Source organism: Blastocystis sp. subtype 4, assembly GCF_000743755.1.
Source record: "Blastocystis sp. subtype 4 strain WR1 chromosome Unknown seqid_0049, whole genome shotgun sequence".
Taxonomy (NCBI): domain Eukaryota; class Bigyra; order Opalinata; family Blastocystidae; genus Blastocystis; species Blastocystis sp. subtype 4.
This window is the reverse complement of record NW_014569498.1, coordinates 785-23981: the sequence shown is the minus strand read 5'-3', so window position 1 is coordinate 23981 and position 23197 is coordinate 785. Positions and strand designations below refer to the sequence as shown.

General features: G+C 40.7%; 12 protein-coding genes across 12 annotated transcripts; 6 read left to right on the top strand and 6 right to left on the bottom strand.

Annotated features, from left to right (window-relative positions):
- Window positions 1-332: 332 nt before the first annotated feature.
- On the top strand, window positions 333-1581 carry JH06_1032 (methyltransferase; the record flags this gene model as incomplete). The annotated part of the gene is given in 5 exon segments (XM_014673280.1): window positions 333-389; window positions 410-1150; window positions 1165-1345; window positions 1373-1458; window positions 1489-1581. The coding sequence occupies 5 exon segments, from the start codon at window positions 333-335 to the stop codon at window positions 1579-1581; spliced, it is 1158 nt and encodes a 385-aa protein (XP_014528766.1).
- A 249-nt stretch (window positions 1582-1830) lies between these two features.
- JH06_1031 (hypothetical protein) lies at window positions 1831-2532 on the bottom strand (the record flags this gene model as incomplete). The annotated part of the gene is made up of 1 exon (XM_014673279.1): window positions 1831-2532. One exon carries the CDS (start codon window positions 2530-2532, stop codon window positions 1831-1833), a length of 702 nt encoding a protein of 233 aa, XP_014528765.1.
- Window positions 2533-2610: 78 nt separating this feature from the next.
- JH06_1030 (hypothetical protein) lies at window positions 2611-4577 on the top strand (the record flags this gene model as incomplete). The annotated part of the gene is made up of 9 exons (XM_014673278.1): window positions 2611-2767; window positions 2798-2865; window positions 2896-3081; window positions 3116-3400; window positions 3433-3705; window positions 3735-4099; window positions 4133-4240; window positions 4271-4494; window positions 4525-4577. The coding sequence occupies 9 exons, from the start codon at window positions 2611-2613 to the stop codon at window positions 4575-4577; spliced, it is 1719 nt and encodes a 572-aa protein (XP_014528764.1).
- Window positions 4578-4604: 27 nt separating this feature from the next.
- JH06_1029 (hypothetical protein) lies at window positions 4605-5912 on the bottom strand (the record flags this gene model as incomplete). The annotated part of the gene is made up of 9 exons (XM_014673277.1): window positions 4605-4830; window positions 4862-5020; window positions 5052-5137; window positions 5168-5258; window positions 5287-5419; window positions 5449-5657; window positions 5688-5735; window positions 5768-5823; window positions 5853-5912. 9 exons carry the CDS (start codon window positions 5910-5912, stop codon window positions 4605-4607), a joined length of 1068 nt encoding a protein of 355 aa, XP_014528763.1.
- A 290-nt stretch (window positions 5913-6202) lies between these two features.
- JH06_1028 (ribonuclease H2 domain containing-protein) lies at window positions 6203-6925 on the top strand (the record flags this gene model as incomplete). The annotated part of the gene is made up of 1 exon (XM_014673276.1): window positions 6203-6925. One exon carries the CDS (start codon window positions 6203-6205, stop codon window positions 6923-6925), a length of 723 nt encoding a protein of 240 aa, XP_014528762.1.
- Window positions 6926-7128: 203 nt separating this feature from the next.
- On the top strand, window positions 7129-8422 carry JH06_1027 (ubiquitin family protein; the record flags this gene model as incomplete). The annotated part of the gene is made up of 8 exons (XM_014673275.1): window positions 7129-7365; window positions 7398-7461; window positions 7496-7576; window positions 7606-7675; window positions 7705-7903; window positions 7934-7984; window positions 8015-8248; window positions 8279-8422. 8 exons carry the CDS (start codon window positions 7129-7131, stop codon window positions 8420-8422), a joined length of 1080 nt encoding a protein of 359 aa, XP_014528761.1.
- Window positions 8423-8678: 256 nt separating this feature from the next.
- Window positions 8679-10342, top strand: JH06_1026 (hypothetical protein; the record flags this gene model as incomplete). The annotated part of the gene is made up of 10 exons (XM_014673274.1): window positions 8679-8726; window positions 8759-8838; window positions 8868-8940; window positions 8971-9149; window positions 9178-9232; window positions 9264-9538; window positions 9568-9758; window positions 9788-9995; window positions 10027-10105; window positions 10136-10342. The coding sequence occupies 10 exons, from the start codon at window positions 8679-8681 to the stop codon at window positions 10340-10342; spliced, it is 1395 nt and encodes a 464-aa protein (XP_014528760.1).
- A 799-nt stretch (window positions 10343-11141) lies between these two features.
- On the bottom strand, window positions 11142-16160 carry JH06_1025 (hypothetical protein; the record flags this gene model as incomplete). The annotated part of the gene is made up of 2 exons (XM_014673273.1): window positions 11142-16099; window positions 16130-16160. 2 exons carry the CDS (start codon window positions 16158-16160, stop codon window positions 11142-11144), a joined length of 4989 nt encoding a protein of 1662 aa, XP_014528759.1.
- A 1826-nt stretch (window positions 16161-17986) lies between these two features.
- JH06_1024 (hypothetical protein) lies at window positions 17987-18625 on the bottom strand (the record flags this gene model as incomplete). The annotated part of the gene is made up of 2 exons (XM_014673272.1): window positions 17987-18193; window positions 18224-18625. 2 exons carry the CDS (start codon window positions 18623-18625, stop codon window positions 17987-17989), a joined length of 609 nt encoding a protein of 202 aa, XP_014528758.1.
- A 51-nt stretch (window positions 18626-18676) lies between these two features.
- On the bottom strand, window positions 18677-19100 carry JH06_1023 (translation initiation factor EIF-2b alpha subunit; the record flags this gene model as incomplete). The annotated part of the gene is made up of 3 exons (XM_014673271.1): window positions 18677-18735; window positions 18765-18938; window positions 18968-19100. The coding sequence occupies 3 exons, from the start codon at window positions 19098-19100 to the stop codon at window positions 18677-18679; spliced, it is 366 nt and encodes a 121-aa protein (XP_014528757.1).
- A 1389-nt stretch (window positions 19101-20489) lies between these two features.
- On the bottom strand, window positions 20490-21378 carry JH06_1022 (hypothetical protein; the record flags this gene model as incomplete). Its single annotated transcript, XM_014673270.1, has 2 exons — window positions 20490-21238; window positions 21279-21378. The coding sequence occupies 2 exons, from the start codon at window positions 21376-21378 to the stop codon at window positions 20490-20492; spliced, it is 849 nt and encodes a 282-aa protein (XP_014528756.1).
- A 102-nt stretch (window positions 21379-21480) lies between these two features.
- Window positions 21481-22208, top strand: JH06_1021 (ribosomal protein L21; the record flags this gene model as incomplete). Its single annotated transcript, XM_014673269.1, has 4 exons — window positions 21481-21738; window positions 21775-21885; window positions 21917-21979; window positions 22008-22208. The coding sequence occupies 4 exons, from the start codon at window positions 21481-21483 to the stop codon at window positions 22206-22208; spliced, it is 633 nt and encodes a 210-aa protein (XP_014528755.1).
- Between the last annotated feature and the right edge of the window lie 989 nt (window positions 22209-23197).

Sequence of the window (23197 nt, the reverse complement as noted above, 5' to 3'; positions counted from 1 at the left end):
GACATGTACTATCTGTTGAGAGTTTCATGACAAACTAGTCAAGAACCACCTCCAGGAACAGATCTTCATAATGGGTCATACTGTTGGAAGTGTAAAGGAGAAGGGATCATGTAGTTCGTTTGGAGGAATGTTAACATGTAGTGAAGTGAAGAAGAAGAGAATAGTGTGTCCAGTATGCGAAGGTAATCGAATAATTGAATGTGCAAAGCGCCGAAACGTCTTTAACAAACCTGGAGTGATTATGCCTGAAAGGAGGTTTAGATGTACTAACCCATAATAACTAAGTAGATGGCCTGAGGGATGGATAATTCCTGGACCGAATCATGCTGAGAATGTCTCAAGTGATGACTTGCAACCGAAAAACGGAGAAGCATTATGCTCTCTTGTCGGTAAGTGGAAGATATTCCAGAAACAAGGTGGACATCGCTTTAGTACTGATGATGTTACAACAGCCTGGGTTGCTTGCCGTGAAATTGCATCTTTGCGTTCTAGAGGAATCGAAGTATCTTCACATCTGGATATGGGCTGTGGTTTGGGATCGGTCTTGATGATGGTTGGTTGGAAGTATCCAGATCTCCAGTCTGTAGGAATTGAAGCTCAAAAGATCAGTTGTGGACTAGCAAGTCGATCCATCCGATTCAATGGAGCAGAGGCACGAATGAAGGTATACAATGGTGATCTTCGTGATAAGGGCATTCTACCAGAGAATTCAAAGTTTGATGTGATCACGGGAACACCTCCATACTTCAAGGAAGGAGAAGGGGCATTGAGTGCCAAAGTAGATCAGAAAGCTTGCTTATTTGAGTTTCGTGGAGGTGTGGAAGCATATATAGAAGCTGCACATCGCTATTTAAAGGATCAGGGTCGATTTGTGGTTGTGGAGAGTGCATTAGGACAAAAACGAATTGATGAAAGTTGTAAAGTGAATGGCATGCGTGTTGTAGAGAGATGGGATTTCATTCCAAAGGAGGGAAAACGGCCATTATTTGTGATTGCAGTCCTTGAAAAGAGTCAGCAATGGAAAGATTATGAGATCAAGAAAGTAACGATACGCAATGCTGAAGGGAAGTATACACGAGAATATCATAAGTTGTTACAGGATATGGGGTTTCCGCCTCAGCGAGAAGCTGAGGATTTTGTGGAGTATTGTGTTTGTTAGGCAAGAATCTTGTTCGTTCTTGTGGCTTTGTCTTGATATATGGAAGTTACAGAAGAGAGAATACGGAATTCCCGGAAAACCCAGGACATCCTTCATCTTCTGGAAGAAAACGTATTAAAACTGCAAAAATGTATTTTAGGGAATTGACGAAGTTCATATCAAATGTCAGAAATGTGGTCGCCGTTAGTTTGTGCACTGAATGTTGATGACTAGATGGAAGTTCAATATTTCGTGGTTATTTTGATGCAGATCCTCCATATATTGGTATCTGTGAAGACCAGATTGAAACGGATACCGAAGTAAGGATACTCGTGTGTGAATATGGCTAGTTGGAAAATGTGTTATGCCATGAGTTGACACACTATCTAGATTATGAACGAGGCAACAAACTTGATAATGGCTCAGATGTGTTGCGATCGTAGAAGATATACTGAATGTTATCAATCAGGGAAATCCATGCTTCGTACTATGGCGATTGTTATGAAGATAAAGACAGAGTATCTTGGAAACGAAAGGGTTGCATCCTAAATACGGCCCTTCATAATACAGAAGTATCATTATAAATGAATAATTCAAGAGAATGTCTTTGAAACAAATGGGATTGCGTATAAGCAAGTGTATCAAGAGTGTCTGGAGTTGATTGGAAAGAATCGGGAAAGAGATATCATTCTTCAGAACAGAGGGTCTAGATGTGAATAGTGACTAAGACGTAGAAAAGATACCAAAGTGAGAATCGTGATTGAACGTAACTCGGAGACATACAAGTGTTTGTTGATACAAAGAATCGAATTATCAATGATAATAGAATCAAATACTGCTTCAAACCCACCTTCTTGAGGGCTACAAGCATAGATCCCAACCTGGAAAACTGTATCTAAGGGTAATTCAAGTCGGCTGATACGCAGCTGTTGCCAACGATCCGTTCCATATTCACGACAATAAATCTCAAAGTCCTGCTTCACATGCTTGATCATAAATTCCATATCAACGATTTGCTTTGAAAAGGGTTGAGTAGCCCAGTCAGAGTACCCAAGATTTGTAACAACAGATCCCAGATTGAACGGAGCATCGGGTTCGTGTTCCACAGAACATTTCACCCAAAAATCTTCCGTAAAATAAACAATGAGTCCTGCTTGATCGAAACGGTGCTTTGGTTCGTACTTGACATGAGTTTGAAGAATGAAGTCTCCTGATCTTTTTGTCCACAGACAATGACCATTGTTATTACGAAATCCATAATGAGTTCGTTGCCAAAAGTCACTTCCACTGTCAGGACAGATAATGATCTTATCCTGTTCAACACGGTAGTTCGATGGTTCACAAAACCATGAGAAATCCTGTGGAATTGCTCCTTGAATGGGAATACGAGGCATATGCGATAATGCGACAAGAAAGGAATCTGGGGATGCGACACCGAATTCCGCAATGCCCAAATACAATCTAAACGAAGAATGGCTACAATTGAAGAGATACGAAGCAAATCTGAAGAATATGTCCAATGGGATCCGGTTGATTCGACAAGAGAGGAGATTGCTACACTCATAAAGGAGGAGAGATGGGAAGATCTCCGTATACGGATTATGAATCGCCTTGTGTTTGGAACAGCGGGTATACGTTATTGACAAATGTGAGAATCAGGATTACGTGGAAGAATGGGAGCAGGATATAGTTGTATGAATGACCTTGTTGTGCTACAAACTGCCCAAGTAAGGATTTGGAAATATTGGTAATGACAGGGATTGAGCGAGTATCTTCTTGACACATTTGGAGAAGAAGCCAAAAGCCGTGGAGTTGTTGTTGGCTATGACCATCGTGCATACGGTGATTTGTCATCCAAATCCTTCTTTGACATTACGGTTAAAGTCTTCTCTCAGAAGGGAATCAAGGTTTATGCATTCCACCAATTTGCATTTACTCCTTTAGTTGTTGGCCTTTATTCATTTCTGAGACTTGTAGCCTTTTGTGATATCAGAATACCATTGTTGTGCTGGAATTATGATTACAGCATCCCATAATCCTGCTGCCGATAATGGCTACAAGATCTACTGGGAAAATGCTTGTCAGATCATTCCTCCTCATGACATTGGTATTTCAAATGCAATCACAAAGAACTTAAAGCCCTGGTGTTCCTATGCTACTCTTCCTGTACCAGAAGTTGTGGATGTGACAGACGAAGCTATTCAAAAGTATATGAGTCATACTGTGAAGGTGCTTCATAAGAATTCGGATGAAATGAACAATGTGAGAAACTGAAGGTATTGACTCATTTCCAGAAATGTCCTCGAATTATGTATACTGCAATGCATGGAGTCGGTTATCGATATGTAAAAGAATTGTTGCATCATTTCCATCTGCCTGAAGTGGCTATTGTCAATGAACAGATTAATCCTGATCCAAGTTTCCCAACTGTTTCATTCCCAAATCCAGAAGAAAAGGGAGCTCTTGATCTGGCTATGAAGATGGCTGACAAAGAAGGAATTGAGTATGTGATGGCAACCGATCCGGATGCAGATCGTTTCATTTGCTGTCAGAAAACTAGTAATGGAGTAGATCTTATTGGATGGATTGATTGTAGTGGCATGTTTTTAAGGGTGACGAAATCGGAGCTATTTTTGGATACTATATGTGTTCACACAGTGAAGGTGAGAAACGTTGTTTAATCAACAGTGTGGTGAGTAGCCGTCTTCTGCTGAAGATTGGAGAGCATTTCGGAGTTCGTTGCGATCAAACACTGACTGGCTTTAAGTGGATGGGAAATCGTCAGGCTGAGCTGGAAGAGAATGGATATGTGCCAATGGTTACCTATGAAGAGGCCATTGGCTATGCTGTTGGAGGTGTATTGAGAGATAAGGATGGGGTTTCTGCTACTGCGAAAATGTGTGAGATTATTAGTGATTTGGTGGCTTCAGGAAGTGGATTAGTTGAATATTTGGCTGAAATGTAAGATGAATGGGAACGGGGATTTATCTGTAGCTATTCGGTTTGTGGTTATTTTACTACACGTAATGGCTATGTGATTAGTCATGATAAGTTGTACACAGACGAAGTATTTGAAAGATTACGTAATCAGGGGAATTACTTGTATTTGTGGGAAACGATGATAAGGGATAGATTCCAGATGGGTTCTTACCCAGTAAAATCAATTCGTGATCTGACTACAGGGTTTGATAGTGTCCAAGAGGATCAAAGAGCAGTTCTTCCTGTGGATCCTTCAAGTCAAATGATTACATTTGAGTTTACAAATGGGGCGTGTTTAACCCTTCGTACGAGTGGAACAGAACCGAAGATCAAATATTATTTGGAAGTGACTCACAATGAGAAGATAGAGTGTGAGAGTGAGTAATGATAAAGAGAATGAAGAATAGAGTTAGGAGATGCAATGGAAATGACTATGAAACGAATTGTATTTGATCAGTAAACAATCTGTTTCTAAATACACACGTTGTTATCGCTTCACTTTGTACCTCGAAATACGTTTTCTTCCACTTTTGACTGGGCTCCGAGTTTCCACAGTTGGTTGGACTGATGAACACATGGGTATTCGACTCACATCCGAGTATTCTGCTTCAAACTTCCGCAACACTTTTTCAAACATCTTTGCGGTGTCTGGACCACCTCGTTTTCCCTTGGTTGGATCGCTCTTCTCTCTCGATTTTAAGGCATAGAAGGATCTAAACATCATTGTCAGAGAATGTCTGCAACTTTTCATGCCGAAGATGAAAACCCCAAGCTTGAGAGAGAACAGAAAAACGATATCCAGCATACCGGAGATGTGCGACCCACTCCATACGATTATATCCATAATCAATAAATGATGGAGTAAACCGCGGTAATTCGGGAGTTTTGGCGACAATAAGAAAACTATTCATAATAGACGCCTTTCACAATATACGGTTCTTGGTTAGGATTATCCCAACAGAACAAAGGAGTCGAGTAGTTTGAAAGAGGAAGGGAATCCCACGAAGCATCAACGAATTTCTAGATGTAAGTTGTATTTCTAGTAAATACATTAAAATCCTTCATACCAAGATTTTTGCAGCCTCCAAACTGCAGACACCAACGGAGATCTTGTTTTGAGAGACGTGTATAAACCTCGGTTCTAGATCATACAGAAGAAAGAGAAATACTCTTCGATACATTCAAACCATGGACTACAAGGAAGAGATTTGAAAGGAGTTTCAAATAGTGGCACAATTAACGCATGGTTACTATCACGTAGAATATAATTTGGAAGAGTTAAAAACGATTCTTGCAGATTAGCTATATTAGAAGAAAGATGAATTGAATACGCGATGGAATGACATCTGCATCCGAAACGAATACATGTGTAGAAGAGGCGTGATCAATCGCCAAATTCCGAAGTTCGTTGATAGGAAAAGCATAATTCTTTGTTCGCAGTACATTTACTTGAACACGAGAAGGGAAGTAGAGTCCCTTTATAACATCACTATAGTAATCCGTCTCTTTTGGAAACACACAAACGCCCACAGATATCTCTCTAGATGTCAAAATTGAGATACATTAATACCCCATCCATGCTACTACTACATAATTGAGTCTATCAATCTGAGAGAGACTATACAATCATGAAAACGAAAACCCACTTACTCTGATGCCGCTACGAGAGTCAAAGACTTATCTGTCTTTCGAATAGATGGAATCACCTAGTATAAATAGAACAAATTACTAGTACAGAATCACGCAAATGGCTTTTCTTACCAGGACTAGCTTGTATACTAAAGCGAGTCAACATTACGATTTCCCTATACAATGAATACAAGAGAAAGAACCAACACTGAAACCAAAAGCAACACAATCAATCCGATTACACAAATAACACCTCGTAGACACCCCCTCCGTACTCTTCTCTTCATCGGATGGGCAGGAGGTTTCAATGAAAGGAATCGTGAGAGATACACGACAGTATAAAACCCCGAACACATATCTCTCAAGTTGATTCCATCAAATTGGAGTATCATTGATTTGGAAGCTTTCTCTGTGTTCAGGATTAGTCAACTCTAGGGTTTAATCGCTGTTTCATAGATGCAGTTTGGTGGTTGTATGAATCAAGGACTGAAATCCATTGGATTCCATTGTTGGAGACGATTCTTCTCAGTACTGCGGCTGGGTGTTGACGAAGCAGGAAGAGGGGCTGTTCTAGGTCCACTCGTGATCTCTTGTGTCTTGTTGGATGAAGAGAGTGAAAGAGAATTACGCAGTATGGGTACGAAGGACTCGAAGCAGATGACACCTGATCAGCGATTTCGGTTATACGATGCAATTCTGGAAGCCAAGATACGAAGCTGCTCAATGCACATTTCGTCACTTTCCATTGATCGTCTCCGGTTACGTGGATTATCAATGAATGTAATCGAAGAAAATCATATCTTTGATATGTTGAAGAAGTTTGTAAACGATCCGGTTGATGAGGTGGTGATTGATGCTTTTGTGAGTAAGAACAATCGTTTGCACGATGAAACATGCAAACTCTTTCCATCGGCAACTATTCGGTGTGAATTTCATGCTGATGCAAATCATACTTGTGTTGCTGCAGCCTCTGTAATATCGAAAGTGGAACGAGATCGCGCAATGGATGCACTTTCCAAGGAATTGGGTATAGATATTGGAACAGGATATCCCCATGATCCTCTATCAACAGATTATATTCGTAGTTATGTTAGAGAGAATGGAAAGGCTCCTACTATTGCTAGAAGTACGTGGATTACGACGCAACGAATTGTTGAGGATGTACTAAATGGTCATTGAATTGTTTATCATGAATGCATCTTGCAGTTTATATTCATGTATTGGATTCTCAAAAAATGAATGTATCTAATGAACAGTAATTGCTTGTTGTTTAAGCAAACAAGAATCTTCCACTTATATATTCATGATAGTTGAGACAAACCTTATAGAACTCAATAGAATGTCTGCAAGATTATTACACTTCTTTATACTTTCTGACTCTAATGGCCGATTCGGATGCTATCTCTGTGAAAATCAATATTATGGATGGTGAAAACTTCATCACCGCTTGTCGTTTATCTGACACAGTGGAGATGTTGAAAAGGAGGATTGAAAGCGTGTCTTCTATTCCATTCAATTATCAGCGGCTCATATTCCGCGGCCGAGTTCTTCGAAATGACCAGACGTTGCAAGAATGCAACATTGAGAATAACTGTGTTGTTTTTGTTGTAAAACAGAGTGTACTTTTCTTTAGTGGCAATTTTAGATGTAGGTTCCCAGTACGGGTACTGTTGAACGAAGTTCGGATACACTTCCATCATCTGTCTTCTTAATTGGTTTTTTTCATAGGGTAGACTCCAAATCCTTCAGATGAGTTTACTAACATCGTTAATCCTATTGTCCGTGCGATTACTTCTTCGATAGGTGCTGTAATGCACAGTATTCCTCAAGGTATTGTTTTCACGACCATATTGTTGTAGTCGGTTCTACTGCTACACAGGAATCAACTTCAAATCGCACATCGTCAGAAGCACCTTCTCAAAGTGTAGAGTAGTGTATTGATACAAAGTTAATCATAGTGACATTCTTAATGAAGTTCTGGATTCTACCGCAGGAACTCTAACAGAGGCTCATGTTCAGCCCACTGATGCTACTGAAGCAGAACACCCAACGGAGGCATCCACGGATCAACAACCTGATCATGTAACTGAAGGAACAGAACACCAGACTTCTGGTCCTACCCCCTCTCCCACCCAGCCTCAACCCTCAACTGTCCTGGTATCTCATTGTCCTGATTCTCATTCTTAGGAATCGATTCAGTCGAACACACAACGTCTGCTTATGCATAACTCAAATGATGTATCCTTCCTTTCTCTATCATCACTGTAGCGTACTGCAGCAGCTGTAGCTGCATATATCATCAACCTACAGCAGACTGCTTCCTTCCTACAACGGAAATTACATGAAACGAATTTTAGTGCACGGGCCTGGCCTCAGATGGTCCGTGCCCTGAATGAGCATGCGGCGATCACACAGGATCTAGCTCGGTTACCTGCACCAGCTATGAATCGAGGTGAACCAGCTAGTGTAAGTGTTATGGCTACTAGCATTCCCATTCCTCTTGTAGGAGTGATGATTGTTTATTACAAATAGACAGGAAATGGATCATTGAATCCACAACAGCTGCAGAATCTTATTCAGCAACAACTTCGGGGTTTGGATCAGCCAGACAGATCCAATAATAATAGTAATCACGACAATCAGAATTCGGATGACTATAATGGAATGTATATGTAAGTTGTTAGGATCTTTGTTTATGAGTCACCAAATCGGTTATATAATTGGAATCCAAAAGAAAGGCGTCATTAGGTTTCTTATTCACTTAGAGATCTTGCCGTATTCGAGGTTTTCAGCATTCTATGGAGTTGCCATCCCTCCCCCTAGCTGATCTATAGAAATCTCATCATTTCCAAGAATAATGCTTCCTGGAGACTCTATGCCAAATTGGGTACGATCTATTGTTCTGTTTTATGTAGGGTTGAATCCAAGTCTAATGCGGCGAAAAATGGAGTTTGAAGCTGAATTGCAATCGTTTAGGAATGTGCATTCTCGATTCTGTACTATAATATCTAGATACAAATGAATGTATTTCCCTTCCCATATCCAGATGAAGAGCGCAAATCAGCTCTTGCAATCGCCTATAGTGGTGATGGGTATGCATTTCACCTTGTTGATTATCTAGGAAGTTGATTGCTACGACCCATAGTTCACATGAAGTCTTAATAACAAATGCACAGACAGGTCGTCTTGTTCATGTATAGTATCCAGTTCAATTATCAATATAGACATTCTATCGTCATCCTCGAACTCCCTGGACAGTCAAATGGCATCCAAGGGACATGAATCTCTGTGCAAGCGGCTGTCTTGGATCTCGTTTGATTCTCTGGGACACTAAAAGTGGTTCTTCATATAAAGATATTGTGGTAGGTGATAAGGAGATTGTAACATTGGACTTTCACCCCTCGTAAATTCTTTATGATTTCATAAATTAGACAAGACTATCTATTGTTTGGTTGTGGTGATAGTGTTTATATATGGGATTATCAGGTATTGTCTTGCTTGCTTGATTGATTGATAGAATTCAACTGTCCCACAGTTAATTATTCAAAAGAAAGGTTATGCGATTATAAGTACTTTGTTTGCTGGAGGAGGTGAACTTCTTTTGATTGGTTCTCGAAGAATCTTAAATAATCAAGAATTTGAAGATGAAGGAAGAATCGAGGAATATTTATTGACAATGGAACAGAATTCGTTTCAAGTCTCTAAACCGCTTCTAATTACATCTACTTCTTATTTGGTTACGGATCGTTGTATGAGTATTAGTAATTGTGGAATGTTCCTTCTTGTTGCTATGTAGTGTAAGAATATGAGTTATCACATAGTGAAGCACAACCAAAGTACATGGAACCGAAGTATTATTCATTGAGTTATGGACCTGCTTTTGATCGCGATTATCTGCATCTTGTTTCAGAAGAGAAGAAGGACTTGTCCCAAGGACGGTCATTTAGTCGTATTATGCAACAGGCCATTAATGGTACTGAAGGCGAGGTAGTAGTGGAATCATCTTATCAAGGTACTTATTCATGATGGATGTTACATTAGATGATGGAAATGAGCAATATGGAGTTAGTATTGCTGCAAAATGTGATATAGGAGTAGGCCAAGTGAAGAAGAAATTGGCCGTATTGAGTTTGGATCCAGAAACAAAAGGATATGTTTTGGAGTTTATTAATATCCGTGATGATGTTTCTGTAGTTGGAGTAGATTTTTGTAAATCGAACAATTTCATCCTCTTGTGTACAGAGAATAAGTAACTCTTGTTGGAATTGGTTCCTTGATAGTTATCCAATCTATGAGGAGAATAAAAAAGTGTTTTGTGCCCATATTCGAGTGATCCAGTCAAGCACATGGGAGATTATTGTAAGATGTTTGAATTGTATAATATCCTAGTATGAGAAAGAGTTTCGCAATGCCACTCCCAATTCTGCGGTCTGGAGTCCAAATGGTTGTTCATTTTCCTGTTGTTTGACAAACGGTGATATCGTGTCATTTTCCCCAATGTTATCATTGATTGTTTGTTCCCTCCATCTGAATATGAACTCACTTTCTCCTGATGAATTCTGTTCAAAGTGGATTTTTGTGATGACTAGGACATAGAGATTGCTTATCAGAGGATTCCAGTATCATGTTCGCTCAGTCCTCCCAAATCATCGACAACGATGGAAGAATACGTCTGGGGTCGAAAGAGAAGTCGAATTGATCGTCCCAATGTTCCAGAAGAGAAGAAATCAAGAGTGGATTATTCAGTCATGTTAGAGCATCAAATTGCAAAAATGAACCAATCGTTGGAGTTTTGTGGTAAATGAGGGTTCATGGGATGAGGCATAGATGAGGTATTGAAAATGTTTGACGAACTCATTATTCCAGCGGCAAGATTACTGGATACAGTCGAATCTAGAATCCATGATTACCAGACGACTCACTCAAAACCCCAAGAAACCCATCAGCAAGATGATGTAAAACCACTAAGACAGATTCTAGGAAAACCAAATGAAGTCACAAAGCCATTTCGACCTCCCAAGACGCTGATCAATCCTCCAAGGCAGATTCAAATTAAGCCTCTTGCTGATTATAAAACGACGGTATTTGAAGAGCAAGATGTCATTGATTGGGGCACCCATTCACACTACAAAGATCAACAAGCAAAGCAAGTTTGATTATTTACTCTCAGATAAATCATAGGCTGAAGAAGAAGCTGAGACAGATGATGAAATGATTGAATATGGTCGTAAAGTGGCAAACAAAGCTGTTCGTGTAGCAATTCAGACAATCAAGAGTCGTGACTGGTCCTTGCGATCCAGAATGGAGCACTACAAGCATTCAGTTCAGCGTCTAAAAGAAGCAAATCGAAGAAGAGGACGATACACTCTTTGTTTAACAAACACAGACAGAATGATCAAACCTTCACAGCCTTGGTACCACTCTTACTTCCAGTCTTCTTAAGACTAGATTTACTACTGGCCTTCTTGCTCTTGCCTTTAACACCTCCAACAGCCTTTGAGCCAGATGCGCGACTTATGAAGATGATGACAAATATGATGATAATAATCACGACAATGACTATTAATACGATACCAATGATTGGCATGCAGACACCAGTAGCCTTCTGCCATTCTCCATTTTCTTTACCCAATACACATGCACGTTTCTGCGTACCCACATAACTTCCCTGCAAAGCACAATCATACTCAGCAACCTTACCGACTTCTGTTTTAGGGAACACTCCTTCAGCTTGGCACTCACCAATACGGACTTGAATGTTGACAGCAGTGTATGTCACACCTGAAGGATTCTTTCCATAGATTGTGTAAGCAGCCAAATCTGCTACATCTGTTGGGGTACCAGTGATCTGACCAGTCTTCGTGTTCAGAACGAGTCCGGCAGGAAGGAAGGTACCTTCAGAGAGGTAGAATTCTTCAATAATGTTCAGATATGTTGGAACATCGGTGGCAGAATTCACATCACGGATAAACATATAACGTTGGGAAGCATATGAAAGCTTTGCAGGTTCTTTGTACACACACTTATCAGTCTTGATAGGAGAGAAGGTTCCACCATTACATTCTCTGTAGGTGTATCCACGATATCCTTCACTGCATACACCAGGAGAGATTTGTCCATTAGCAACAGGTGGGAAATCATCCACTCCCTCACAGATATCACCAGTTGCCTTACAGTATTGAGTAATGTAGGATGATACGTAGACTATAGAACTGGCAATCACATCCACCTCAAATCGGAACTCCTTGAAACTAGCAATACCAACAGGAATATCCCAAGCCTTGCGATCTAGAGCAAGTGTACTCTGACCTGTAAGAGCCAGCATTGAGGTATAGTCATCTTCTGTCTTCATACGACCATATACAGAGAAGCCATAGGAGGAACGAACATACACTGTTTGCATGGCAAACGAATTGAATTTCGATCCTTCGAGATTCTCCACTGTCCAGGCGAGATATGTACCAACACTGTTGGCCTGATAACCATATGTAACAGGCGACAAATCAAAGAGACTGTCCAGACTTGACACCAGAGAAGGACTGGTTCCTTCGAGAGAAGAGAATGTATCGAGAACAGGAGAGCAATCATTGACTCCGAAAACTCCAGTTGCATCGAAAGTGAAAGTAGTTGATGAAGACATACCCACCGGACGATGCAGCTCGAATGCCATCACATTGTTACCAGTGACTCCTCCAGCTGTAGCCAGAATCACATGGAACCGTGAGAAAGCAGTTGAATCATGGACTTCAAGAGAAGTACTGCTGGAATCGAAGTTCTCTTCCAGATTGAAACGAGCGACTAATCGAGAGTTGAAGTAGGCAACAACTCCTCCATTGTACTTCATACGCACATTCAACACTTGATAGTAGGAGATATCTGGAATGGTCACAGCACGACGCAGATACACAGTAACTGATTCAGAAGCACCGATATCCGTTGCTTTCACCGTCTTCCAAGTCGAATCATCAAAACTGATCTTATTCCAATCTTCACTAACAGTTGCAACATCATTATAAAGCTTCCAATCATCATATTCAATCTGGAAAGGAAGGTACGATGAAAACAGTGTAGTTACAGAGGAAACGGAAGCGCCGAGTTGACCCATCTCGAAACGCATCTCACCAAGATCCACAGTCAGATAGTAGCCAGCTGGATTTGTCCAACCATTACCGGCAGAATCCAAGAGTTGCAATGTGTAGATATTATGAGGAACACAGAAATCAGCATAATTGAGACTGGAAGCAGCACGGAAGTACTCATTCGAGGAAATCACAGTTCCAGTGGCCGATGTACCTTGATAGAGCTTGTAGGAGGATTGACGATTGTTTGAATCGGTACGAGCCACAAGAGTAATCAGAGATCGATCTCCCGTACAAACTCCAACACTCAGAGAGAAGGTAGTTGAAGTACTTCCTCCAGTGATCTTTCTTGCAGTGACTGAGTATGTTTGTGGTGTTGTTGTAACGGCTGTAGCAGTACCAGAAATCATACCTGTCTGGGAATCGATTGTGATTCCTGTAGGAAGAGCAGGCGTGATTTGGAAGTCAGTATAGTAGGAAGAAGTGGGGTACACTTCGGCCATCTCAATATTCTTGTAGGTAGTAATTGAGTTCTCATACGAAAGATCGGGAACTGTTATACCCATATCATCGGAGAACATATCTAATCGACCAATCTTCCAGTAACATTCATCAGATGTTCCACTAGTGACAGCTGTGCCAAAGTTCTCAAATCGATACTGATTGTAAGGAACATTGTTTTCAATGTAGATCTTCTTTTCCTGACCTGGCATCGACCATGTCATACCTGTGACTGTCTTCAAAGAAACCCAGGCGTCACTGTTGCTGTTACGACCATAGAGATTGAATCGACGGGGATACTGAGTGGTCTGTGTATAGTACAGTTGAAGAACCACAGAAGAAATCCACTCACGACGGTCATTGTTGAAGGTAATGGTGAGATAGTTTGTAGTGCAGGAAGAGTAATAAATGGAATAGGAATAATAGGAGTAGAAGATAGATGAAGGATAACCACTTATATAACTGTACCCTGTTGTATAATCAAACACACGAGATACAGAGGATTCACCCATCATACGAACTGCACAATCGAAATCTGATGTTGTCTGAGTAGATGAAATAGCTACTAATGCAATAGCAATAGTATTCGACCCTTGATTCAAATAATTGATAGAGGGATTACTATCAGTTGCTATTGTCTTCACAGGGAGGGAGATCTGATGATACAAGACATCAGTGTACATGGTTGTTGCTGTGGACGATGCTGAAAGTGTTCCTTCAACACCATTTCTGAATACTTCGTTACCATTCAAGTAAATGACACAACCATACTTGTATCGGAGAGAAATCACGAATCCAGCGATATTGTTCAATGAAGCCACGTTGAAGGTCTTCTTGTAAAGCTGGATCTGGTTCGTAGAAGCAGGGAAGGAGATTCGGGAGCCGGAATCCCAACCGGAGGTGTCAGAACCAGTCCACGAATCAGGAATGGTTCCCATTTTGTAGTACCAAGTCGAATAAGACTTGACGGAGAAATCGAGATTGAGATTGAAAATGGTGGGAAGACCAAGATAAGTATCGAAACGGATTGCACGTACTGTCTCGTACTCATCTCCAGCAAGCATAGCATTGACATAAAGATACGAGTTGGGATACCAGTAGTTGAGATTACAGTGAGTGGTTACAGTGTATTTCGTTCCTGTGAGACAGAGTACAATACTTTCATCAACGTTGTTTGTCTGGCCAGAGTTGTAACCGATTGAATAGACCACCTGTTGAGTTGTGCTATCAGTGAAGTCATAGTACTCATAAAGAGCATTACTCTTATATGTTCGGAGAAGCGTCACCACAACTCCTGAGCATTCTGTGATCTGGAGACTGAAGGTTCCATGATAACTGGTTCCATCCATATTAGCAGTGAGAGTGTACTGAGTGAGACCCGATGCAGAGGATGCCTTGCCGCTAATTGAACAAGTAGTTGCATCAAGAGACACACCCTCAGGCAAAGCTGGTGAGATGGTGCATGAAGTCCACTCACTTATTGTTGGTACGATGTTAACATCCTGGTAGAGAGCATAGAAACTGTAACTGGTTTCAGCAAACTCAATACCAGTGGGTCGTTTGTAATGACAAGTCAGAGGCTGGACTTCATATGCATAGACATAGGTTGTCGAACTTCCGCTAATAGTGAGACGGTAGTTCATGTAATTGCCAGCACTGAAGTATCCTCTATGCACACCATATTCATTGGAAGTGTAGATATATCCATTTACAGAAATGATGTTCGTCCAAGTGGAACCTGATTCAGATCCCTGAAGAACGAGATTATTAGGCGCAGCAGTGGGATTTGAATAAGGGAACACACGAATTCCATTGAGATAAGGATTAACATCGGTAAATGAGTATGTCACTGTTGAAGGCAGAGTGGACGAGCTAAGATAGAAATAGGTTGACTTCGAAAAATCAAAGAGGTTTGTTGGTGTTGATCCTGTTGAAGAAGTGATAGACACATCACCACTATAGATGTAGCAATCCGTATTGAGCGCAGAGGGAGCATAAAGAGCCATCCAGGCATCAAAATCCACATAGGCCGTACCACTTGCAGTCAGGTAGTGAATCTCAATAGCGAGAACTGACTGTGTGGCTTCCACTTCCACACCAGGACGAATGATACGATGGTAAGAAATTGTGGGATACGATCCAGTAGCTGTAGTGGAGGATGTTACAGGACCAGTAGGCATGTTATCACGATAGATTTCGACACCGTTGATGTAAGCGATGATACCAAAGCGATAATTGAGAGCCAGTTCGTAGGCAGCCATGTTGGCGACTCCTGTAAATGTCTTTCGGAGATACTGAGTTCCTGTTAATGTTGTTGCAGTAACTCCCAAGTAGACGGAGGTCCATGTGGCGTCATTGAAGCCGTAAGCAGTCCAGCCATCAACAATCGTTCCGGCTGTTGCCTTCCACTCACTATTCATCTGAATGGGATAATAGAGAGATAAATCATAGGTTTCCGTACGCGAAGCTGTGAGGTAGTTCTTAAAGATGGCATTTCCATAGAGACCGTAAATTGTAACATAGGAACCCGCATACCAAGAATCACCATACGAATCGATCAGTTCCAGAGTGTACTGATTGTTTGTAGTGGAAGCGATACAGTATTCATTCTCTTTCAGTTCGGAATTAGCATAAGTAGGGCTTGTGACGACAGCAGTACCACCAGCATAGATCTTATGAGACTCTTCTGATGCCCATGAAGCTCCATTCTGCTTGACAATTCTTACGTATACCTGATTCGATGGACAGGATATAGTTGACAATGCCACAGATACTATCTATCATATCTCATTAATCATCTTACATAATATGGCTACAGTTATTAAACGATGCATCGTATACACAAATAAAATATGTGATTAAAAGAAATGGAAGGAATTCAATGTAATGATAAATGTGATTGGATGGTCACCATACCAACCAATCAGGTGGTATCATGCAGTTCATTTGCATGAGCCGTTTCGTCGATTCGAGCATTATGCTAAGAAAGGACATGTAATATTTGAACTAAAGTGATATCTAAGAATCTTAAAGAAATCAAATTGCTTATGGATTATAGATCACAATGCCTTTTTGGATCTGTTATCGGTCCTATGAATTGCCGCAAAAGATAATGAGTGAAAGTCGCTTTAGATGAATATATCCTATGAATATGCTCTATTGGAACAATCAAAATGCTAGTATTTTCAATCTCATTGGTTATTATCATAGCAAATGATAATGAAACGGTAGTATCATAATTATCAAGACATTGATATTACTATTGAGCATACATGATTTGATTATATAACGTATTTGATAACTATTAGTCTGTTTCAGCGCTTCATTTCTTTACAAATCATGTAATAGAGTTAACTGGGATCTGCAAAAACACTCACATGTGGTGGACCGATACTCAGGTCTTTCAGTTCTATTTGTACGGGTTATTTAGAGAACACGTAGATATTCATGGTTGTGAATGAAAAAAGAGGAAAGATACACTAAACACATCAGAAATGGAGTCGAGAAAAAACTGTATTGAGATACATTCTAGCCAATCATAGTTGAAAGAATATGATTGGTCAACATGTTCAGTGTTTATTTCTTGAAACGCAAGATACTAATAAAAAAGCCTATTGTCTTAATATGAATCCATATCTTCTTCCACCGGGTCTAGTTTCATCATCCATGTATCATCAGAAGATGACTATTCCCATTCGTTATGCGAAGTCATTTCATTCTGTGGCAAGGCCTAGAAACAGAAGAGTGAAGAGTCCATCCTTACTCCAGCAACGAGCATCCTTATGTATTCCGTGTTCTTTATGGAGGAATCAACCTTTGGATAAGACACCAGACTGTTTAGCGCGACTCGTCTATCACCATACTTTCCTTAAACTGAAGAACGAATGATTGTTCACTCGTCTACGCTTATAGTATATTGTACTCTGACTTCAGTACCTTACGGTACTTGTTTTTCGAAGACTTGTTTGTGTGAGACATGTTTGAGCTCTAAGAAACGTCTTGCAGCACTATACTATGAAATGAAACACATAATATAGATCACAGCACAAGAAAGACACCATAATTCCGACTACTCATGGCTGAAAGTCTGGAAGGGGAACCCACGGACGAAATGAAGGTGGCAGAAAATGAAATTAGGCAAAAAGAGAGAGAATTGTACAATGTACCATCCAAAGCTATTTCTGAAGACATAGATCGGTCTTAGTGATGGTCTGAATCGGGGATATGAAGAACAGTTCCAAGTATGTACGATATTTGTGGTGTAATGGAAAGTTGGGGTTCAATGAAGGGTTCAAAGAGGGAGATGCATTTGGAAAGTGTTTGGGAATCATTAATGCTAGTATAAAGTAAGGAGTGGACCTGGAGTTGACATGTAGAATTCTCGACTTGTGTTTCAAGAACCCATCAGTTGAAAGTGATATCCGGGGTTATATTTCTATGAACTCATAACTTGTAGACTCGTTTGAAGGTTGGAAACGAGATATTGAGGGTTATCTGGTTCCACCTCAGCTGGTTTTAAAACAAAGTGAGTATGATACACTAAAGGCTGAACGGCTCGGTGTAATCATTACTCGCATTAAGGACATGTTTGCTGCACTGAAGATGCAAGATTGTGTGTTAATGAAGCTGTTACAAACAATTTCTATTTAATCATGTTTATTTAGAGCATTCTCCAAGGTTTTAGAGGCTTCTTTTCTTTCATCGACACAAAACGAGCCGCAATATAAAGAAAATCACTCAAACGATTCACATATCTGTACACCTCTGGGTGGATATCTTCATCCTCCAGTAGTGGGACCATACAACGTTCTGCCCGACGACAAATGGTACGCGCAACATGCAAGTGGGAGGCTGCTTTCCCTCCAGACTACAGATAAGCACTAAGATAGAATTATACGGGAAGGAAAAACGACTCTTGTTGTGGTAACTGCTGATTAAGGATATAAGACCACTTTTCCAAATCATTAACGTAGGCCTCACTAAATGCTGTCTTCGAAATAGCCATTTTAGAAGAGGTTTTCAAAGGAGTTGCAACAGCTGAGCACACATTAAACAAGATACATTGAATGTTCTCCAAGTACTCATCTACCTCCTGACTCTCATCTGTAAGAAACTCGCGAGCCAATCCAATGTAGGAATTACACTCATCAAGCGTACCAAGAGCTTCAAAGTGTAGATCCGATTTTGGAAGTCGTTTTCCATTGTATAGACTACTTGATCCCTTGTCTCCTGTTTTGGTTGTTACTTCCACCTCATAGGTCTGTGAAGCCACTGAGTCAATTTGCTGGGTGTCGCTCATATGAATGGATTAACGAATTTATGTGGATTTGTTTTTGGCGCCACAAACAATTCATTGATATAGCTTCAGTAATTCGTCTGAGACAGCGGATGGAGCCATCATTCCAAGATCTATTTATCAAAAGTGCATTACTATCTACCTGTCATTAACAGGGTAATATACTCGGGTGGCAGATAGTCACAACGAGCAGCAGCATACTCCACTCCTTCATTTAAATCCTTAGGTCTATACTTGGCAATAATCGCTGTATCGGTTTTATCCACAGGAACGCTTTTCTGACTTAGTGGATACATTCGAGTGAATTTGTACGTTTCTAGATGATTATCTTCACATCCTCCTTACCGGTAGCAATGTACACAGGAACATTGAAAGTCTTAGCCAAGACGCCAATCTGGAGGGATCCCAGTTTATTTAGAATACCTCCAGTCTCTGCAACTGCCTCTGCTCCCATAATCACGAGATTCACACGACTCATAAAGTATCCAACACTCGAATCTGGAATCAATGTCGTATGAATTCCATTTGCTTGGAGTTCGTTAGCCACTGCAACTCTGATTCGTTACTACCAGAACAGCAAATACCCATCACGTTCTAAGCCACCAGCAGTCACGAGTACCGTGAGTCGTTTTCGACTTTTGCAGGTAATGAGAATGTCCTTAACAACACGGGAGACACCATGAGTGAGAATTGTCTATTCTATTATTGGGTGAACGAAAAGTGACCATGCCATCTCGGATCGATTGTTTTCCATAATCTGCTATGAACTTACGCTTGTTAAGGGACAATTCCTTAAGAGAAGCGGAACGTTCCCTAATGCCCTTAATACATTGCTCGAAGTTTTCCTGGTTAATTCCTCGTGTCACTCCCTTGATATAGATATCACATCCACTTTGAAGACAGAGTTTTCCGATAGCTCCCCGTCTTCTTTCTGCTTCCGTGTTGGCTTCTAGAAGCTTGCTTTTAGCAACATATAAGTCATTCACAAAACCCGTAACGGAAGTTGGAATGTTGTTTTGTACATAATCATTCATTGCCTACAGTCATTATCAGCACAAATAGCTACCAAAATGGCTGCCACAGGAATGGCCGTTTCTGCGTTCTCGGCATACTCATTGAATTTCGCAACAACTATGTTAATAATGCAATTGTAGATACAAACATACTATCAAAATTGCTCATTCGATGAAAGTGAATAGAATTGGGATCCCCATTCCTTGACATTTTGTTTCAAGTTGATCCCTATCCGATCAATGAGTTCAGTGGATGAAAGCATTACTCATTGTCTCGAGGAGATTGAAAGCAACTTTGTAAAGTCTATCGAAATTGTGGCTTCCATTAAGCGGAGTATTCGAGTAATATCTGCAAATATGAGAGAACTAGATACTCATTCACAAGTATGGTTCTCCCTTTTTGATATTTGTGGAAGACCAACTCCAACATCAGAAACGAATGTATTGGTCTATTAGCTGAGTGATGTTGAAGAGAGAATCAATTGGAACGCTGGTTCTTACCGAGGATGACAATATGACGCGTTTGACACATCCGATGGAGACTGATGACACTCCTTCCTTTCTTCAGGAACTCTCTGAAACGTATCTTGAGTGTATGTCACCGCCTCGAACAACCAAGGTATATAAGGTTTGAAATTGTTTATAAACTTCCTTTATAGCCATTGAATACGCCAGGAGGTGAAAAAGATACATCAGCAATGGATACATCCTCTTCTTCGTTATTTGGATATAGCCCTCCTCAGACTCCTTTGCTAAAACGAAGAAGACCTGAAGAAATAGCTCGAGCATCGATGGAACTAGAGGATGGTGAATGACATGTTTGTTAACAAATCTGGGAACACATGCAATCCCAACTACAGGGAAAGAGCTTCAATTTGAGGTAATTCCTGTTTACTTTGCTTCATCACACGTCGAGAGAAATCGGGAGAAGGAATTGCATTTGCCGTCATTTTCTTCACCTTCACGGCACACAAACGACCCTCAAATAGAGATAGTTCAAACATCACCGAGTCTCCCAACTTGATTTCATCTCCAGGCTCCAACTCACAGTCTCGCATATGGAAGAAGATATCTTTGATTCCATGAATGGGTTCTGGGACATGAATACGACCACTTCGTTGGTGTAGCCAGTGAACTCTACCCATTTTGATATCCTGAGGTAGTTCTTCGGCAGCCATAGGACAGTAATCAGGAGTCAATTCACGCATGCTCTGGTTGTACTCACGTTCTTCGTCCGCATCCAAACGGCCACGAGGAGAACGACTTACAAACTCTGTTGGCTCTGGTGTATGCTTGCGGAAGAAGTTGAGAGGATCCGGGCTCTTACGTGAAGAACGGTACGGTGTAGGCGAGTGGTGCAAAGTAAAATCGGGAGCCTTAATGACAATCGAATAGTCGCGAGCATCTTCATCAACAGGATAGTGGGATTTGTACACCCGCAGAAAATCGACAGTGTACTGTCGGCGCTCATTCTTCTTGCACTCAGCGATGGCAGGTTCATTCGCTTCGGCAGGAATTTCAGCTACTCCCGAGTCCTTCTTCAATTTTGGACCCAGAATAACAAAAATACAGTAGCTGATAACGCCAACAAACACTAAGTCTAATTCTGGACATCGTAGAAACGAAAGTTGGTAATAGATGACAGAGAGGATCTATAATACTCATATATCTAATGGAATATTCTACAATCATCACAAAGTGCCAGACTTGGAGAGTCGGCCTCTGGCTTATGGTTTGTTCCATTCTACTCTTTATCTTTTACTCGTTAATTGCACACATTAATAGCAAATAATGTTACAAATAAAATAGCTTACGGAAGAACAGATGTGGACATGCGAACCGATCATGGGCGTTTCATCGACTCCTAAGGCAGCTCACGAATTCTTTCTGATTACTTGTGGTGTGATGCTTCGAAGTCTGGTTCGACTTTCTACACCTGTAACCAGGTTGTCAGGACAATTGTTGTCCAACAGTCTTCCGTCCCTTTCTACGAGAATATTCACGCGCCTGTTTTCGGAAGAAGCCAATGGAACTGAGGAGCCAGTACAAGAGGAGCCAGCAGAAGAAATCGCCCAGCCTCTTGCACATAACAAATTTGCTCACGTAATTACCTGTATCTGGTGATTTGTAATTTTGTAGCCCGGTGCTCTGGTATTTGAACACACCAAGGACAATGAACCGACTACCATTGGAGATGACGATTGGTTTGCAGTTGTTCAGCTTTCTGGAACGCAGTATAAATTGGGAAAGGTATAGAATGGAATAGACCACTGATCTGTAGAATGATCTCTTGTTCACGAATAAGATCGATTATGACATTGGCAAACAGGTTGTATTGAATAATGTAATTACATTGATGTGTTTTTATCTAGGTATTGCTCCTTGGCAGCAAGCATAAGACGATTATTGGACATCCACTCATTGCGAATGCAAAGGTTCTTTGTACAGTAGAACAGCAGATCAAAGATAAGAAGGTCATTGTATTCAAGTATCATAGGCGCAATCGATACAGCAAAAAGCAGGGATATAGGCGTCAGTTAACAGCCTTGCGGGTTGATGAAATTGTGTTTTAGGAAGTTGTTTGGATCCAAACATGTTAGTAGCTCTTTATCACTTTCCCACAATAACCTGTATCCAAGTAGTTCAGAGCCTTTAGGATGTCACGAGTACGAACAATCTTCCCCTTTCCATGATTTACCAAGTCAATACCTACTCGAATACTTGGATCCAAAGACTCTAAATTGGGAATCTCCACTTGTGTGTAGTGACCGATGTTTCTCGTGAACCCACCTGCATACAAGGCAACATAATCCAAAAAGAAAGGGTTGCAAGAAAGTGTCTAGATTTGAGAGATATCGAAAGAAATAAACATAAGAACCATCTGCAGAGAGCACATCATCCCGTTTTGTTTCAATGGAAGCAGTATCCTCAATATAGTTCAATCGAACTGTCAGTTTGATATTACAGCGGTAATTCCTATACATTAGAAATTAACTTCTGTCTTACGATTGATGCCGTTTAACATTGAACTTACTCTACCTATAAGAACACTATGATCACTCCTACGCGTTTATCTACGTGCTTCGTACGCAATTTCCACAACATCTTCTTTCGTTCAGGAGAATCAAGAGGAATGGACTCTGGCTTAACCTACAATTAGGTCACATAATCCAATTCTACAGAAGAAGACATTCGCAACCGTTTGCGATAATCTAACTCTTCCTCCGAAATGAATGGTCGTCTGGATCGCGTATTATTTGCAACAGAATCTACTCATAGGTGTACCTTCCAATTTGTACCTGGAGGGAGTGAGGAGACGTACTCTGTTTGCTGAGGGACAGCAATTGAACTGGGAAGACGGATCTGACCTACTGAACTCTCTGGCTGAGATTCTTCCTGTTTTGGCTCTTCTGTATTCAAGATTTGTGTCCAATGTTGTTGCACCTTTTCAGCAAGTTCACGATTTGATTCATTTCCATTTTTCTTCACCTTTATAATTGCTTTCCCAATATTGAAACTGTAGTTGCTGATCAAAGCTTTGGTTGTCCACATATGCAGCAAA